Raw genomic sequence first — 13,921 nt, 5'->3', positions numbered from 1 at the left:
AGTGTGTTTGCGTGCCTGTAAGCCTGAGCGGGAGGGGTGTGTGAGCGCCTGTTTGCATGCCTGTGTGTGTGTGTGTGGTGTGTGTGTGTGTGTGTGTGTGTGGTGTGTGCGTGCATGGGGATCTGATAGGGGGAGCGGTGTGTGTGTGTACACACATGTGAACTGTTCAAGCTGTGCATGTGTGTATATGTGCTGACGCATATGTGGGTCTTGACTGCCTGTTTGTGTGTTTGTGCATGGATGTGGGTTGGCAGAAGTGTGTGTGTGTGTGTGTGTGTGTGTGTGTGTGTGTGTGTGTGTGTGTGTGTTGGATAACTAAAAGGAATGAGGAGGAGAAGAATGAGAGAATCGATCTAGGGAGTGAGACGGGTATGGAGGAAGAGATGGGGGGGCTTTGGTAAGAAAGTCCAACTAAATCAAACTGATTCAAGAATCAAAATGAGAAATACTGAGAAATATGAATAGGGGATGTTTGTGGACAGCAGCAGTGATGTACAGGGATTAGGTGTCAGTCTTGATCAGTTCTCTGATGGATCCACAGAGGTGAGAACAGTTGTTAGAGTCCTTCAGCTTCATAGCTGCTGCTAATAGAATGAACCTGGATGTTTCCACTTCATCTGAGCCCAGCTGAATCAGCAGTGATGTCATTATTACTGTTGGTTTGTAAAGCTCCAAACATATGTATCTCTGTAGTGTGAGAGCTCTGGTAAATATTGTAAATGAGACGAGCACTGTCATCACATACTGAGAAGTCTAAGCTTTACTTCAGATTTTTCAACTGATTTCTTATTCGACATATTTTCTGACCTGCTTGATGCTTTGTTTTAAATGGAAAAGCTTTCTTCTGGCTTCATAATTGATTATTGATTTTTTTGTGTGTGTGTGAGACAGAGACACAGAGACAGTGAGGGAAAGATGACAGACAGATGGACAGACAGACAGGGAGAGAGACAGACTCACACAGAGATGGAGAGGGAAAGCAGAGACATGCAGGTCCAATGGGCCCAGAACAGCACCCCCACACCACCATCACACCTCCCCCATGCTGAATGGTGGAACCATGCATCCGCTCACCTCTTCTGTGACACACAGAGACAACAAATGTCCACAACAGAGGTCCTTTCCTTCTCTTTCTTGGCCCAAATGGATCTCTTCTGTTTTTTTCTGTTCCTTAGTGGTGGTTTCTTAGCAGCTCCTTGAGCAAAAGACCTGATTGAGGCAGTCTCTTATGGAGAGCTGAGACATGCCTGTTAGCAGAACTTTCTCAGGGCTCTAATCCGAGATGCTGTTACCGGTAACTTGTGATTTCTGAGTCTCTTGACCCAGGTGAATTCCTCCTCAGCATCACATGTGACTCCTTCTCTTCCTTTCCTGGAGCCCTCCACTTGTGAGCACTTGATGTTTATTACAACTACACTTGGGAACCATCAGTCCTTAAAGTAATGATGAACTCTCCTTTCTCTATACTTGTCTGATCGGTTCTTGCCATAATATGGATTCTATCAGTTGTCAAATAGAGCTGATGGTCCCAGCTCGATTAAGGAGAGAAATTCCCCAAAGAGCCATAACGAGGTGATCAGAGGCAGCACAGTGAGAGAAGGCCAAAGGTTTGCAGAGCTGTCATCAAAACACAGGGTTATGGCTTCATAGTTTTGATGTCTGCAAAAGTAGTACCGGTAAATAAAGGAAAAAAGGTAGCAGCCTGGCCAACAGCCTGACCAACAGCCTGACCAACAGGGTCTCCTCCACAGACATGTGATTGAGGAGCTGAGGGCAAATCGCATTACGATTCAACTTTTGTGCAGTTTTCCGTGGAAGTCTTCATTCTTTCTTGTGGGTGATTGTGTGTATGAGTTATTTTCTTTATTTTTTGGGTGTAGAAGGGTTGTAGATTAAGTTGTGAGTGAGTGAGTGAGTGAGTGAGTGAGTGAGTGAGTGAGTGAGTGAGTGAGTGAGTGAGTGAGTGAGTGAGTGAGTGAGTGAGTGAGTGAGTGAGTGAGTGAGTGAGTGAGTGAGTGAGTGAGTGAGTGAGTGAGTGAGTGAGTGAGTGAGTGAGTGAGTGAGTGAGTGAGTGCTACCATTGAGTTTGAGAAGCTGACTCGCCGTCATGCGGTCAAACTCAACCCCACAGTACAATGCTCAGTGGAGGAGGCTCCATGTACCCTTGTTCATCAGAAACAAGTCCCTGGTGAAGCAGCTGTCCCGGTATGGGCAGCTGGTCTCCCCCATCAGGATGGTCTCTCTGAGCTGCAGGTCACTGAAGCTAAAACATGTTTTTTGCAGGAAGAGACAGGTAATGATCATCCTCAAAGACACCTGAACCTGTATTTCTCTTGAAACGTTGATGGCTACATGGTGTTCGTGCCCTCAGAGAATATGAGGTGTTTTGGCTGCGAAGCAAAGGAACATCAGGTCCGCTCCTGCCCCAAGAAATGCGGGCCTCAATTGGCCCAGCTGGCCATGGCTGTCACTGCTGCTGGGCCTGCGAGTGTGGTGGATTCTGCCGTTGTTGCGGGGCCGGTGGCTCCCCCTCCGATGGTGGGGCTTGCAGAGGGGGTTCCCCCCACTATGAAGTTGCCCTCGGTCGTGGAGGCCCCGGTCGTTGTTAGGTTCAAACTGTTCATATAGCAATGCTGTAACCGCTTATTATCACTCCTGTGCAGAACCCTGTGACCTGCATTAACTGATGTTCTATCGCCTCGGGATAGCAGGGGACAACCTGACCATCCTGTGACACTCCATCCCTCATTTTCTTATACTGTATGTTCCTTTTGTATATATCATGCTTTGTTTTATCATGTGACGCTTACGCTTTATCATGTGGAAGGCAACAGCCCGGGGAGAAAACTGATCCCTTTCTTCCTCCCCAACAGTTGTGGAGAACAGTATTGTGGGAGAGTGTCCTGAAGCTTTGATCCATCAGTGGATGAAACTTTTGTGTCACAATCAGGTAGTGAAAGTGAACAACTGATGGATGACATGATTGTTGTCAGGAAGAAAAAGAAAAGGGTAATCCCTGAGAAAACGCTGGTACCATGAATGTCTGATGATGACTTAATGAAAATTTCACAGAAAAGGAAAAAAATTCATTCAGAGCAAAAGAGTTAGCCAAAAGAGGTACCAGTGTTGGCTGAGCCAGAGAGTGGCCTCTCCCAGTCTCAGGACAACGCTGGACCAGTTTACTCCCCAGGGCAAATTAAATCCTTCCTGGAGCAGACCAAAGGAGCCCGCCTGCCCAATGTTGGAAAAGTTCTTCCTTGATCTTCTTTTTTGTTCGATCAGCTAGAGTTTTAACTAGGAAGTCATCAGCGAAGAACAGTGGGGACTTACTGAACGATCAGGAGGTCTATTGTTTAAGAAAACTGTTTTTAAGGGTTAAGAACCAGCTCATCAATGATGATGATGGTTTCTCTTTTTTTTTTATCTTTAACCTTTCAGGAATGTGTTCACTGCACTTATTTATTTTTTTAATCAATGTGTAATTTTAATATCAGCACCCTAAACCTCAATGGAGCTAGGAGTAAAAAGAGCTCGCTTTTTAAATTAACAGACATTAAGCATATTGGCATTATGCTAGTTCAAGAAACCCACAGTTGTTTTAACATAGAATGTGAATGGAGGAGAGCTTTTAATGGGGAGGCAATTTTAAGCCATCGGTCCAGTCTGGGGGGGATTTTATTTGCTAGGAGGTTTTTACCTGTCTCTTTCACTGTTGATGAAGTCATTCCCTGTGTTTTATTGAAGGTTAAAGCTATTTTAGAAAATGCGAAACTTTGCGTGCTTTTAAATGTTTATGCTCCCACAAACCCGGTGGAGAGAATAGCATTTTTAAGCAAATTAAGTGACTGTAGCAAATTCTGTTGAAGATGGTTTTATGTTTTTAGGGGGGATTTTAACTGCACTGAGAATCCTCACTTAAACAGGAACCATCCTGAGCCACACCCAGCTTCAGTCCACACTCTCAGACGGCTGATAGAGAGTCGGGAGCTGGCCGAGGTGTGGAGGACTTTTAACCTGAAGGGAAGGCAGTACAGTTACAGTCAGAGAAGGAGAATGAGTTTATCCTTAGCCAGAGGTAGGACACTGTGAATAATCTGGTGTCCTCCACCCTGTGGCACAAAATGATGTTTTTTCACCCTTCGGCTCCCCTCCTTAATCCGATTCAATGGGTTTTAGTTGGTTTTATCTGTGACAAGCTACACTGGATTCCGCAGTGTTCTTTTCCTCCCTAAAGATGAGGGGGAGTCAGGGGTTGGTCCACTAAGCTAGCAGGAGTGCTGCCCTTCGTTTGCAGTTCTTGCAGCTTTTACTAACTGGACCAAAGGACACTCTGTGGAGACCATTGTCCTGCTGTATTCTGCGGCGTTTTAATGGCCTTGGTCAAGATTTTAGTTTGTTTTTAATGAACACATCAGAAATGAGTGCATCTCCCCTGCCTTCTTTTTAGAAGAGTGTTTTTAAGGTGTGGAACATGTTGGTTAAAGAAGGGAGGGGGCAGGCGGAATCAGCGTACTGGCAGGAGCCGGTCCTATGGGGGACCAAGTTGGACCTTCCCAGCTGCGCAGGGGAGTTGATGACCAGGAGGATGGTGACTGCAAGAGTTGTCACACTGGGCCAGGTGGTGGTGTTGACGGGCCCTCAGATGGATGACCCCTCTGGCCTCACTGCACGGCTTGGTTTAATTTCACTGAGGACTGTGCAAAAACTGCTGGAGAACTGGAAAGCCAAGCCCTCCTGCCATGACCGCCTGCTCCTGACCTCATCCATAACCATGGTGGTAGAGGAGGAACCATTCCCTGCCATTTTTAAAGACTTTAAATACTGCTAAGGTCCCCTTTTGAAAATCTTGACATCTATTCTATACAGGATGCATCTAGAAAGACGTTGTATAAGATGCTGATGAAGACATGAACAGGCACAGACTGAACCAGAGAGCTGACACGCCCTGGAGAAGTTACTTTGGTCTAGCTCCAGACTGCAGGCCCCAGTGGAGGGCGCTGTACAAGCCTCCACTCTCTAAGAGACACGCTGACCTCCACTGGAGAGTCCTCCATAGTATCTTCCCAGTAAACTCATTCATAGCAACCATTAATGAAATGATGGAAGACAAGTGCCCCTTTTGTGACACTAGAGAGACAATTCTTCACTGTTTTAATGAATGTCAGCGTCTTTCACCATTGTTTTTATTTCTACAAGATGTTTTTTCAAGGTGTGGGGAATGTTTGTGTCTGTCTTTTATTCTTGGTTTTAGATACAAAGGTCATCAGAAGTACAAGTGTCAACTTTTAAACTTTGTTTTAGGGCAGGCCAAGATGGCGGTGTATTTAAGCCATAGGAAAAAGATAGAAGAGGGTTTTATTGTTGAACCTGTCACCGTGTGTAGTAATATGATCAAGTCCAGACCCCACATTGATTTTAATTTTTAAGAGGCAACTGGAGATCTGGACTCTTGAGCCGATCTGGTGTTTTAATCATGTCCTCTGTCTTCTAGTAGATTACTCTTTGCTGTTTAGATAGATTATTTATTTATCTATCTATTATGAGTGAGTGGTTTTAAAGATAAAAAAATATATGTATGTTCTTTTGTAAGAGTGGCAAAATGTTTTCAAAATTCAATTCTCATACTGTCTCTCCCTCTCACAGCTGCGGTATCAGAAATGCTTGGTGGCTCGGCCCCCCTCTCAGAAGGCCTGCAGCTCATCGCCCCCTGGTGAATCGGTGTCCCGTCGTGTCTCAACCAGTGTGAAAAGGGGAGTCCTGTCACTCATTGACACCCTCAAACACAAGAGACCCGTCACAGAGTTGCCACAGTAACGCCAGTTAAGTGCCGCGATGCCCTCCCACCCCCTTCCCACCCGTTGCTGACTCCATAGACCCCATTGATCCTAGAAGCTGAGCAAAGCTTTGGTTACTTGGCTTCTGTGGAGCAGTTGAGTTGTTTGAATCAAGACTTATAATTCCGTGATTCCACATGAAGAAGGAAGAAGCACAGACACACAATCGTCGTAACAATGAAGATGTTCAAATCACTCTCATCCTGATGAGATGAGAAGAAACACTGCTGGAGCAGGAAGCGATGAGTGAAGAATGAACGCTGGCCTGTTCCTGCTGTCTGTCCCTGTGCTGCCAGCATGACCCTGCACACCTGTCCTCATCTGCACACACGTTCATGTGGTTGTCTTGTTAGTCTGTAGTTGCTCTTGGCCAACTGTGTCCCTCTTCATCATTGTCAATAGGCTGTGATGTCTGACTTTCAAATCAATGAAGTTTGACAGAAAGAAGCTGCTACAGATTTAATGGGTTCGACCCCACACACACATACATATACGTATACATATACATACACATACTGCTTTTGCTTTCAGAGACTGAAGGGACAAGAAAGCTAAAGCCACATTGTGTCTCTCTTTTTGCCTCTCTAAAGGCCTTGAAGGGTATAACGAAGTGGTGGTTTTTCACCTGAAACATCTTTAATATCTTCAGTTCACTTAGTGTCTTTACTGTTTTGTTGTCTTTTGGAAAAGAACAGATGGGATAGAAGGGGGGAGCTGTTGAAAGGATGGACAGAGCACTATTCCTCCTCTCATTTCAAGGGAAACAATAGCATGAAGACCACTAGGAATCATGCTATAAAGACTGGAGAGTGATGGTTTTGTATTTGGACAGCAATGGTTTTTGTGACATTTTAAGGGTGAGACAGAGGAGGGCTGGTGTCATCTTCAGAGGAAAACCAACACATTCGTATGTTGACTAAGATTAACAGGACCTTCCAGAGCTGCTTTCTGTCTGTCTCCAGGCTTTACTTTACTTGAATGAACCTCCTTTTTCAGCATATTGTAGTGCCACATCACCACTTTTGTTCTCTCACAACTCTCCTGTATTATCAGAGCACCAGATTAATGCTGCAGCTCTCCATGGTTTGATCATCACCATTGGCATTTATGCACGACTGGTTTCAGCAGGTGGCAGAAGTAAATATGGGTTCTGTAGCAGAACAATGGTTCATTTACTTCCCTTCTAAATGAAACAATTAGCATAAAACCACATATGCAATTCCTCTGGATTGTTTTCTTTTTTAAAAACTAAGTAGCCTGTTTAATTTTCCCTGTTTTTAGTTGTCACTGATATGGGGACCAAGTTGCTCCTCCACCAGCTGCAGAAGGTTTTAACCTTCTTACGTCCATTACAAATTTCGAACTGACAGTTGTGAACTTGAACAACTCAACTAGCTGCTGTTTGCCTAATTAACCAGCCAATTAGTGGATCAAATCTGCTCAAAATTGTGCCAAAATAGTCACTCATAAGTCATGTTAGAAGAAAACAATCCACCTTCTAAACTGGTGAGGTTGAAGGAAAGTTGTGTCATTAGGACTCTGATGAGAAGCTTCAGCCATGTCATCATTTTTGTCACAATATTGTTGAAATGTGAATGAAAAGATCTGTATAGAATTTCTAGTTGATGTAACAACATTTGGAATTTATCATTGTTATACGCTGTTTTTTATTGTTATTACCATTATTTTGAATGTCCGTAGTTTTGTATTATTTTTTCTGATGATGCCTTTTTAAGAACTCACCAAATGGCCAAAGTGTAAAATATTGATAGATTATTGTAGATATAGAACAAAGAAAAGCAAGTTATGAAAGAGGGGGGAGGTTTTCTTTGTCTTCATTTAAATTTATTTTGAATTTGACTAATTATCTATGCATTTGTTAGATCAGAGGAAATCGGAAGCTGGTTAAATATACGAAAGCTGTGCATGATGAAAAGAAGACAGCAGATGAAAGAATGACTGTATGTACTGAACAGAAATATTTTTTATTTTATTTATTCTATTTTATATAAGTATATACTGATGTTATTAGATCGGGGGAAAACAAACTCCAAGTCTTCACTCAGAGGTTCCGCGATATCTTCAGCTTGTTGAGCGTCCTGGGAGCTCAGTGTGCTGCCGCAGGCATTACTGCTGCCACTGCTGCGGTGGCAGCTGCTACTGCTGCAGCCTCAAAAGGAGGGAGGTGGTGACAGCAGCAGGGAACTCCCAGTAGCTCCATCTCTCTCTCTCTCGCTCACACACACACGCATCAATTACACATTTCCCACATGAATGTGTTGGCTTCTATTCGCTGCTGACTTTGTACACTTTATCAATGTAACCAAGAATAAACCGCATTCAAAATAAACTGCCTGACTCTCCTGTACATTTTTTTTTCAATATGTGAACCGTGAAACCACATTAAGTTTTTAATTCCAGACTTTTTATCATTTTTCCTTTCTTGGCTGCATTGCCATGGCAATACATACTGAGCTTTGGCAGATGGTAAATCTTTCAGTTTCAGCTAAATGAAAAAATAATTTGGCAAAGGTGTGTTTATTCCTGCAGCAGGTGAAAGCTAAATAAAACCTTTTTTTTTCACAACTTTATAGATTTTTCTTGGCAAGTTGGGGGTTGTAGGTTTATTTAAAATTACACCAAACATCATCAAATACTAGTTTTATTTTTAAGTGGGAGTTGTTTCATCTGAAGACTTCTGTGTATTTAAATGATTTGGTGGTAAAAGAGTTTTGCTGAACTTTTCTGATGTTGCATAGTGAACAGAAGAATCTACATCTGCACTGAAATCTTGTATTTATTGTGCATTTATGGCAAACAACTTGTTTTTTAAGCTATCCTTGTTTTATTTTTACTGTTTCATAATTGATTAAAAAAGAAATGGAAGTTGGTCATGCCAATGAAAATGGATATTGGATTCTTCTACAGTCCAAGCAGGGACGTTGAGGAAGAGGAAGACATCTTTGATCTTGAAGCCTGAGAATGAAGGTGAGAGCCAGAACTACCACTCCTGCTCCCAAAGCTGTGGTGAGGCTTGGAAATGGGTGGTAGCACCAAACCTGCTGCCTCTGACCCTACCTGTGTCACCACTTCAGTCTCATCTTTGACCACCTTTGCTCTAGTCTTTGATGTTCCTGCTTTAATGTTCTTTACTTTTTTCTCTGCTCTTCCAGCATCTGTGTTTTGCCTTTGTAGGACAGCTGGAAGAGAAACTGCTGGACGGGAGCTAAGGTGGGGACCAGAATCTGGCGTACGGGGGCTGAAAAGGATCTGCTGGGATTCAATTGCTACATTCTTGCTCAGCTTGTGCGCCAGTGCCGTGATGGTAGACAAGGAGCTGGAGGGTTTTGTAGAAGACATTAAAGACAGTGTCAGACGAGGGATCTTCCTCGCTCGTCTCTTTCTATGATGCCTCCTGTGCTGTGGCTGCTGTTTCTTCTTTGCTGGTTTCTTGCTGTCACTCTGTTGCTTCCTGGAGATGGTGACAGATTGTTTTGCTCGTCGTTTGACCTGTTGCTTACGTCCTTTCGTCCCCTTCTTCTTTCCTCCCGTCCTTTTCTCGTGTTCATCCTCACCATCATGTTCTGTGGCATAAAGTGGTTCATGGTCATCCTCAAACTCATTTCCTGTCTCCTCATCGTGGCTCGAAGGGGATGATGGTTTGCTGTCTGCTGGATCTTTGCGATCCTTCCTGCGTTTTTCCCTTTTGCCCTTCTTTGATTCCCTAGAAATGATTCCACCCAGGAGGCCTTTAGCTACTGCCCTTGCCAGCACATCATGGACTGACTCGACCTTCGTGGGGTCTGCCTGGAAGATATTTAAAATGTTGGTATAAAGATATATTAAACACACAGGCTGCATCCATTTAAATAGCCCCATGATGTAAAGCCAGCAAGATAACACAAAGGTGCAACACCATTGTAGGGAGGATAAAGGCAGTAATATTTTCAGTGAGTGATTGTTCCTGAGGACAGAACTGACTTGATTACAGAGACTACAGAACATCTGCATGTCTGCTGACATCCCCATTTTGCTTAAATCCCTGTAAATCTGCTGGTAAGCTGGTTTCCCTTCCTGTCCTCCGCCTCTTTCTGTCTCTCTTTTATATTGAATGATATTCACTGTTAACAGTGCTGCATGTGCATTTTTATCCTCACTCGAGTGTTTAATCTCCGTCTGTGGAACATTTTACCTTCCTCCACACAACGATGCACTCGGAGTCAGTATTTACCTGCTTCTAAACTTTAATAAAAATGTTAATTTTGGTACCAGGATTAAAGTTCTTTTGTGATGAAAAGAGAGAGATGGATGGAGGGAAGGAAGGATGGAGGAGAGGGGAGGGAAAGAAGGAGGAGGAAGGGACAGGAGGGGAGGGGCCCATCAGATGATTTGAATGTAGTTAATGTTCAATAATGAGCTAAAATCAGTTTCAGTCTCGTACCCGTTGATGGCCTCTGGACCTGTGATGTAAAGATCTTTGGATAAAAACTCTTATAAATGTATAAAAGCCAAACACAGGACAACTGTAGTTATTTAAACATACATGTTATGTCGTGTGACAGATTTACTCACACTGACTCTGACCTTGGTGAGATTAAGAAATTAATTATGAATTTAATTGCAGCACAGCTAAAGAGCTCATAACGTGCACGTGCCCCGACACAGCCCTGTCCATGCTCACCTGTCTGGACAGTCTAGCAATGAAGCAGCCGTTGCTCAGCTGAGATGGTTCGAGTCTGAAGAACTCGGAGTCCATCGTATCCCCAGAGGGCGAGTGGTCAGGAAAGATGGGTCCGTTGACTCTAAGGACAGAGCAAGTTGTCCTTTGTCTGTATCTTTACTGCGCTGATTAATTCACTGTAGATTAAACCATTTACTGGCTTTTCCTGCATCTCTTGTTAAACTTGTTATCAGTGTTTCTCAAGCATTTGTCAGACTCTAATTCTTCTTCAGCATCAGGTTAAAAGTTTAGTTTATGCTCATTTATGTAGCAGACCTTGAATCTGCCTCCTGATCAACAGATTCAAGGTGCTGGGACGTAATACATGAAGTCATCATCAATATGATGAAGAAATTCTTTCATTTCAAATTGAAAACTGATTTTCCACAAATTTAGTTAAAAGGATAAAAACAGCTGGTGTAAAATAAGAGTTTTCAATATCATGTCTGGTGGTGTTTGTTTTTTCTGGTCTCCTTAAAGATTTCCTACTATATTTTGAAATCTAGCTCAACTTTACGATCTGCACAGGTGTGTTTCCTGATCAATTTCACCTGTATCCTAGTGCTAAAATACTTGTCATGTGCCTGATCCCTGTGCTAATCCCAGGACCACCGTGTGTTTCCCCAGGGATCAAAGATTATAATCTTAGCCCTGCTGAGGTTGACTCTATTGCTGAAGATGCAGCAACCTCACTGAGAATCATGCTTGATTCTGTTGCCCCCCTGAAAAAGAAAATAGTAAATCAGAGGAGGTGTGCCCCCTGGTATAATTCACATATCAGGACCCTCAAGCAGAACGTGCGAAGACTGGAAAGGAAGTCGCATTCTTGTAAAATAGACAGCTATCATGTAGCCTGGAAAGACTGTCTATTAGTTTACAAAAAGGCCCTTCGCAAGGCTAGAACAGCTTATTTTTCGTCTTTAATTGAGAAAAATAAGAACAACCCCAGGTTTCTTTTCAGCACTGTGGCCAAATTAACCAAGAGTTACAGTGTTTTAGATCCACGTATCCCTTCTTCCCTTAGTGGTGAAGACTTCATGAGCTTCTTCACTGATAAAGTTCTAGCCATCAGAGAAAAAGCTAACCAGGCCATCCCAACAACTGGACCATCACCAGATGTACTGACTGTGGGAACATACAGGTTCCCCAACCAGCCCTTAAAAACCTTCAGCCCTATATATTTTTCTGTGGCGTCATCGCTAATTCAGAAATCCAAGACCACCACGTGTCTTTTAGATCCCATCCCAACACACCTGTTGAAGGATGTTTTACCACTGATAGGCAGTTCTATCCTGGACCAGATCAATGGTTCTTTAGTGACAGGCTATGTACCCTGATCCTACAAGGTGGCAGTGATTAAGCCGTTGCTTAAAAAAACATCACTGGATCCTGATGTCTTAGCAAACTATAGGCTCATATCCAACCTTCCTTTTATCTCTAAAATTCTTGAGAAGGTTGTGGTGACTCAGTTACTGGAGCACCTGCAGAGAAACAGCCTGTTTGAGATGTTTCAGTCAGGTTTTAGAGCTCATCACAGCACAGAAACAGCACTTCTTAAAGTTACTAATGATCTTCTTATAGCTTCAGATCATGGACTGGTTTCTATGCTGGTTCTGCTTGACCTCAGTGCTGCTTTTGATACAGTTGATCACAACATCCTGTTACAGAGACTGGAACATGTGATTGGGATTAAAGGGACAGCACTAGACTGATTTAGATAATATCTATCTGATAGATACCAGTTTGCTCATGTCCATTGCATTCCTCCTCATACAGTAGGGTTAGCCACGGAGTTCCTCAAGGTTCTGTACTTGGACCAATCCTTTTTACATTGTACATGCTTCCCTTAGGGAACATTATTCGGCAACATGGGATAAATTTTCATTGTTATGCTGATGACACTCAGCTCTATTTATCCATGAAACCAGAGGAGACAGAGAAGTTAGTGAAACTCCAGACCTGTCTTAAAAACACAAAGTCCTGGATGTTTTCAAATTTCCTCCTCCTCAACTCAGGAAAAGCTGAGGTCATGGTGCTTGGTCCTGAACCTCTCAGGGATAGATTAGATCACACGATCACTGTAGATGGTATCTCATTAACATCTAGTCTCTCTGTGAGGAATCTTGGAGTAACTTTTGATCAAAATCTCTCCTTCAACTCCCACATTAAATTAGTCTCTAGAAGTGCCTTTTTTCACTTGAGAAACATCACAAAGATCAGGAAGCTACTGATGTGGCATGATGCTGAAAAGTTAATCCATGCATTTGTTACTTCCAGGTTGGACTATTGTAATTCTTTATTATCAGGGTGTCCAAACAACTCTTTAAGAAGCCTCCAGGTGATCCAAAATGCTGCAGCTAGAGTTCTGACAGGTATTGACAAAAGAGATCACATTACTCCTGTACTGGCGTCTCTTCATTGGCTTGTTACTAATTCTGTAGTTCCAGTTACTATCATAGACAGACAAATTATCATACTTAGGGGGTCGTATAATCATTAGGTTAACATCTTAGCTATGCTGTTATAGGCCAAGTCTGCCGGGGTCCAGAAACATGATCACCTGACAGGCCTCTGTCACCCCCCCCCCCCCCCCCCCCCCTTCTGTATTCATTTACAGGTATCGCCGCCTTCGGAGCTGCATGATGACCTCTGGCCCCGCTGACCCACTCGGCCGGCGGCTTGTATAAATAGTGTATTTTTGTGTGTGTTTCTGTGCTCTGTGCCTCTCCTCTCCTCTCCTCTCCTCTCCTCTCCCTCTCCCTCTCCTCTCCTCTCCATTCTATCCTCTGCCTGTCCTCCCCCCTCTCCTCTCTCTCCTCTCCTCTCTCTCTACCCAGCCGGCCATCAGCAGGAGGGTCCCCCTACATGAGCCTGGTCCTGCTCAAAGTTTCTTCCTATTAAAGGGGAGTTTTTCCTTGCCACTGTTGCTTGTCTGGGGTTAGGCCCTGGGATTCTGGACAGCGCCTTGAAACAATTTTGATTGTAAAAGATGCTATATAAATAAAGATTGATTGATTGATTGATTGATTGATTGATTGATTGATTGATTGATTGATTGATTGATTGATTGATTGATTCATGTCACAGAACAAACGATCCCACAAACTAAGATTTACAAAGTGAGTTAGAGATGTTGAGTTTTAAAGAGTTTTGGGACTGAATTAAAAGCTGAAGACAGATCAGGGGAGGGGGTGGAGTTAAAGAAAATAAGACATTTAATGACACTGCTCACGGCCAGCTCTAATGAAATGCTTGAGCTGCCTCCTGGAGCTGAAATATGTCCGCTAAAATCCATCTGATGGCTTCAGTTTAATGTATATGTTTATGGACCTTTCTGCTTATTTTTTATCACTACACATTTTGGTTT

The 13,921-nt window shown here is 43.3% G+C and overlaps 2 protein-coding genes across 7 annotated transcripts in view; one reads left to right on the top strand and one right to left on the bottom strand.

The window, feature by feature from the left end:
• apbb2b (amyloid beta (A4) precursor protein-binding, family B, member 2b) overlaps positions 1-8,184 on the top strand; it is a 34,327-nt gene extending 26,143 nt beyond the window's left edge. For all 6 annotated transcript variants that reach the window (XM_057035360.1, XM_057035358.1, XM_057035359.1 and 3 more), the window contains one exon: positions 5,644-8,184. In XM_057035360.1, coding sequence (XP_056891340.1) covers positions 5,644-5,814 — 171 coding nt within the window. In that variant the 3' untranslated portion in view covers positions 5,815-8,184. The remainder of the gene's footprint in view (positions 1-5,643) is intronic.
• LOC130527152 (putative methyltransferase NSUN7) overlaps positions 7,669-13,921 on the bottom strand; it is a 10,235-nt gene continuing 3,982 nt past the window's right edge. The window contains exons 12-13 of the mRNA XM_057035361.1: positions 10,516-10,636; positions 7,669-9,641 (exon numbers count right to left, since the gene is read on the bottom strand). Of these exons, the coding sequence (XP_056891341.1) occupies positions 8,757-9,641; positions 10,516-10,636 (1,006 nt within the window). The 3' untranslated portion in view covers positions 7,669-8,756. The remainder of the gene's footprint in view (positions 9,642-10,515; positions 10,637-13,921) is intronic.

This window comes from Takifugu flavidus, chromosome 6 (genome assembly GCF_003711565.1).
Source record: "Takifugu flavidus isolate HTHZ2018 chromosome 6, ASM371156v2, whole genome shotgun sequence".
Lineage (NCBI taxonomy): Eukaryota > Metazoa > Chordata > Actinopteri > Tetraodontiformes > Tetraodontidae > Takifugu > Takifugu flavidus.
Note: the sequence above shows the minus strand (reverse complement) of the source record. Positions and strands in the feature narration are given on the sequence as shown.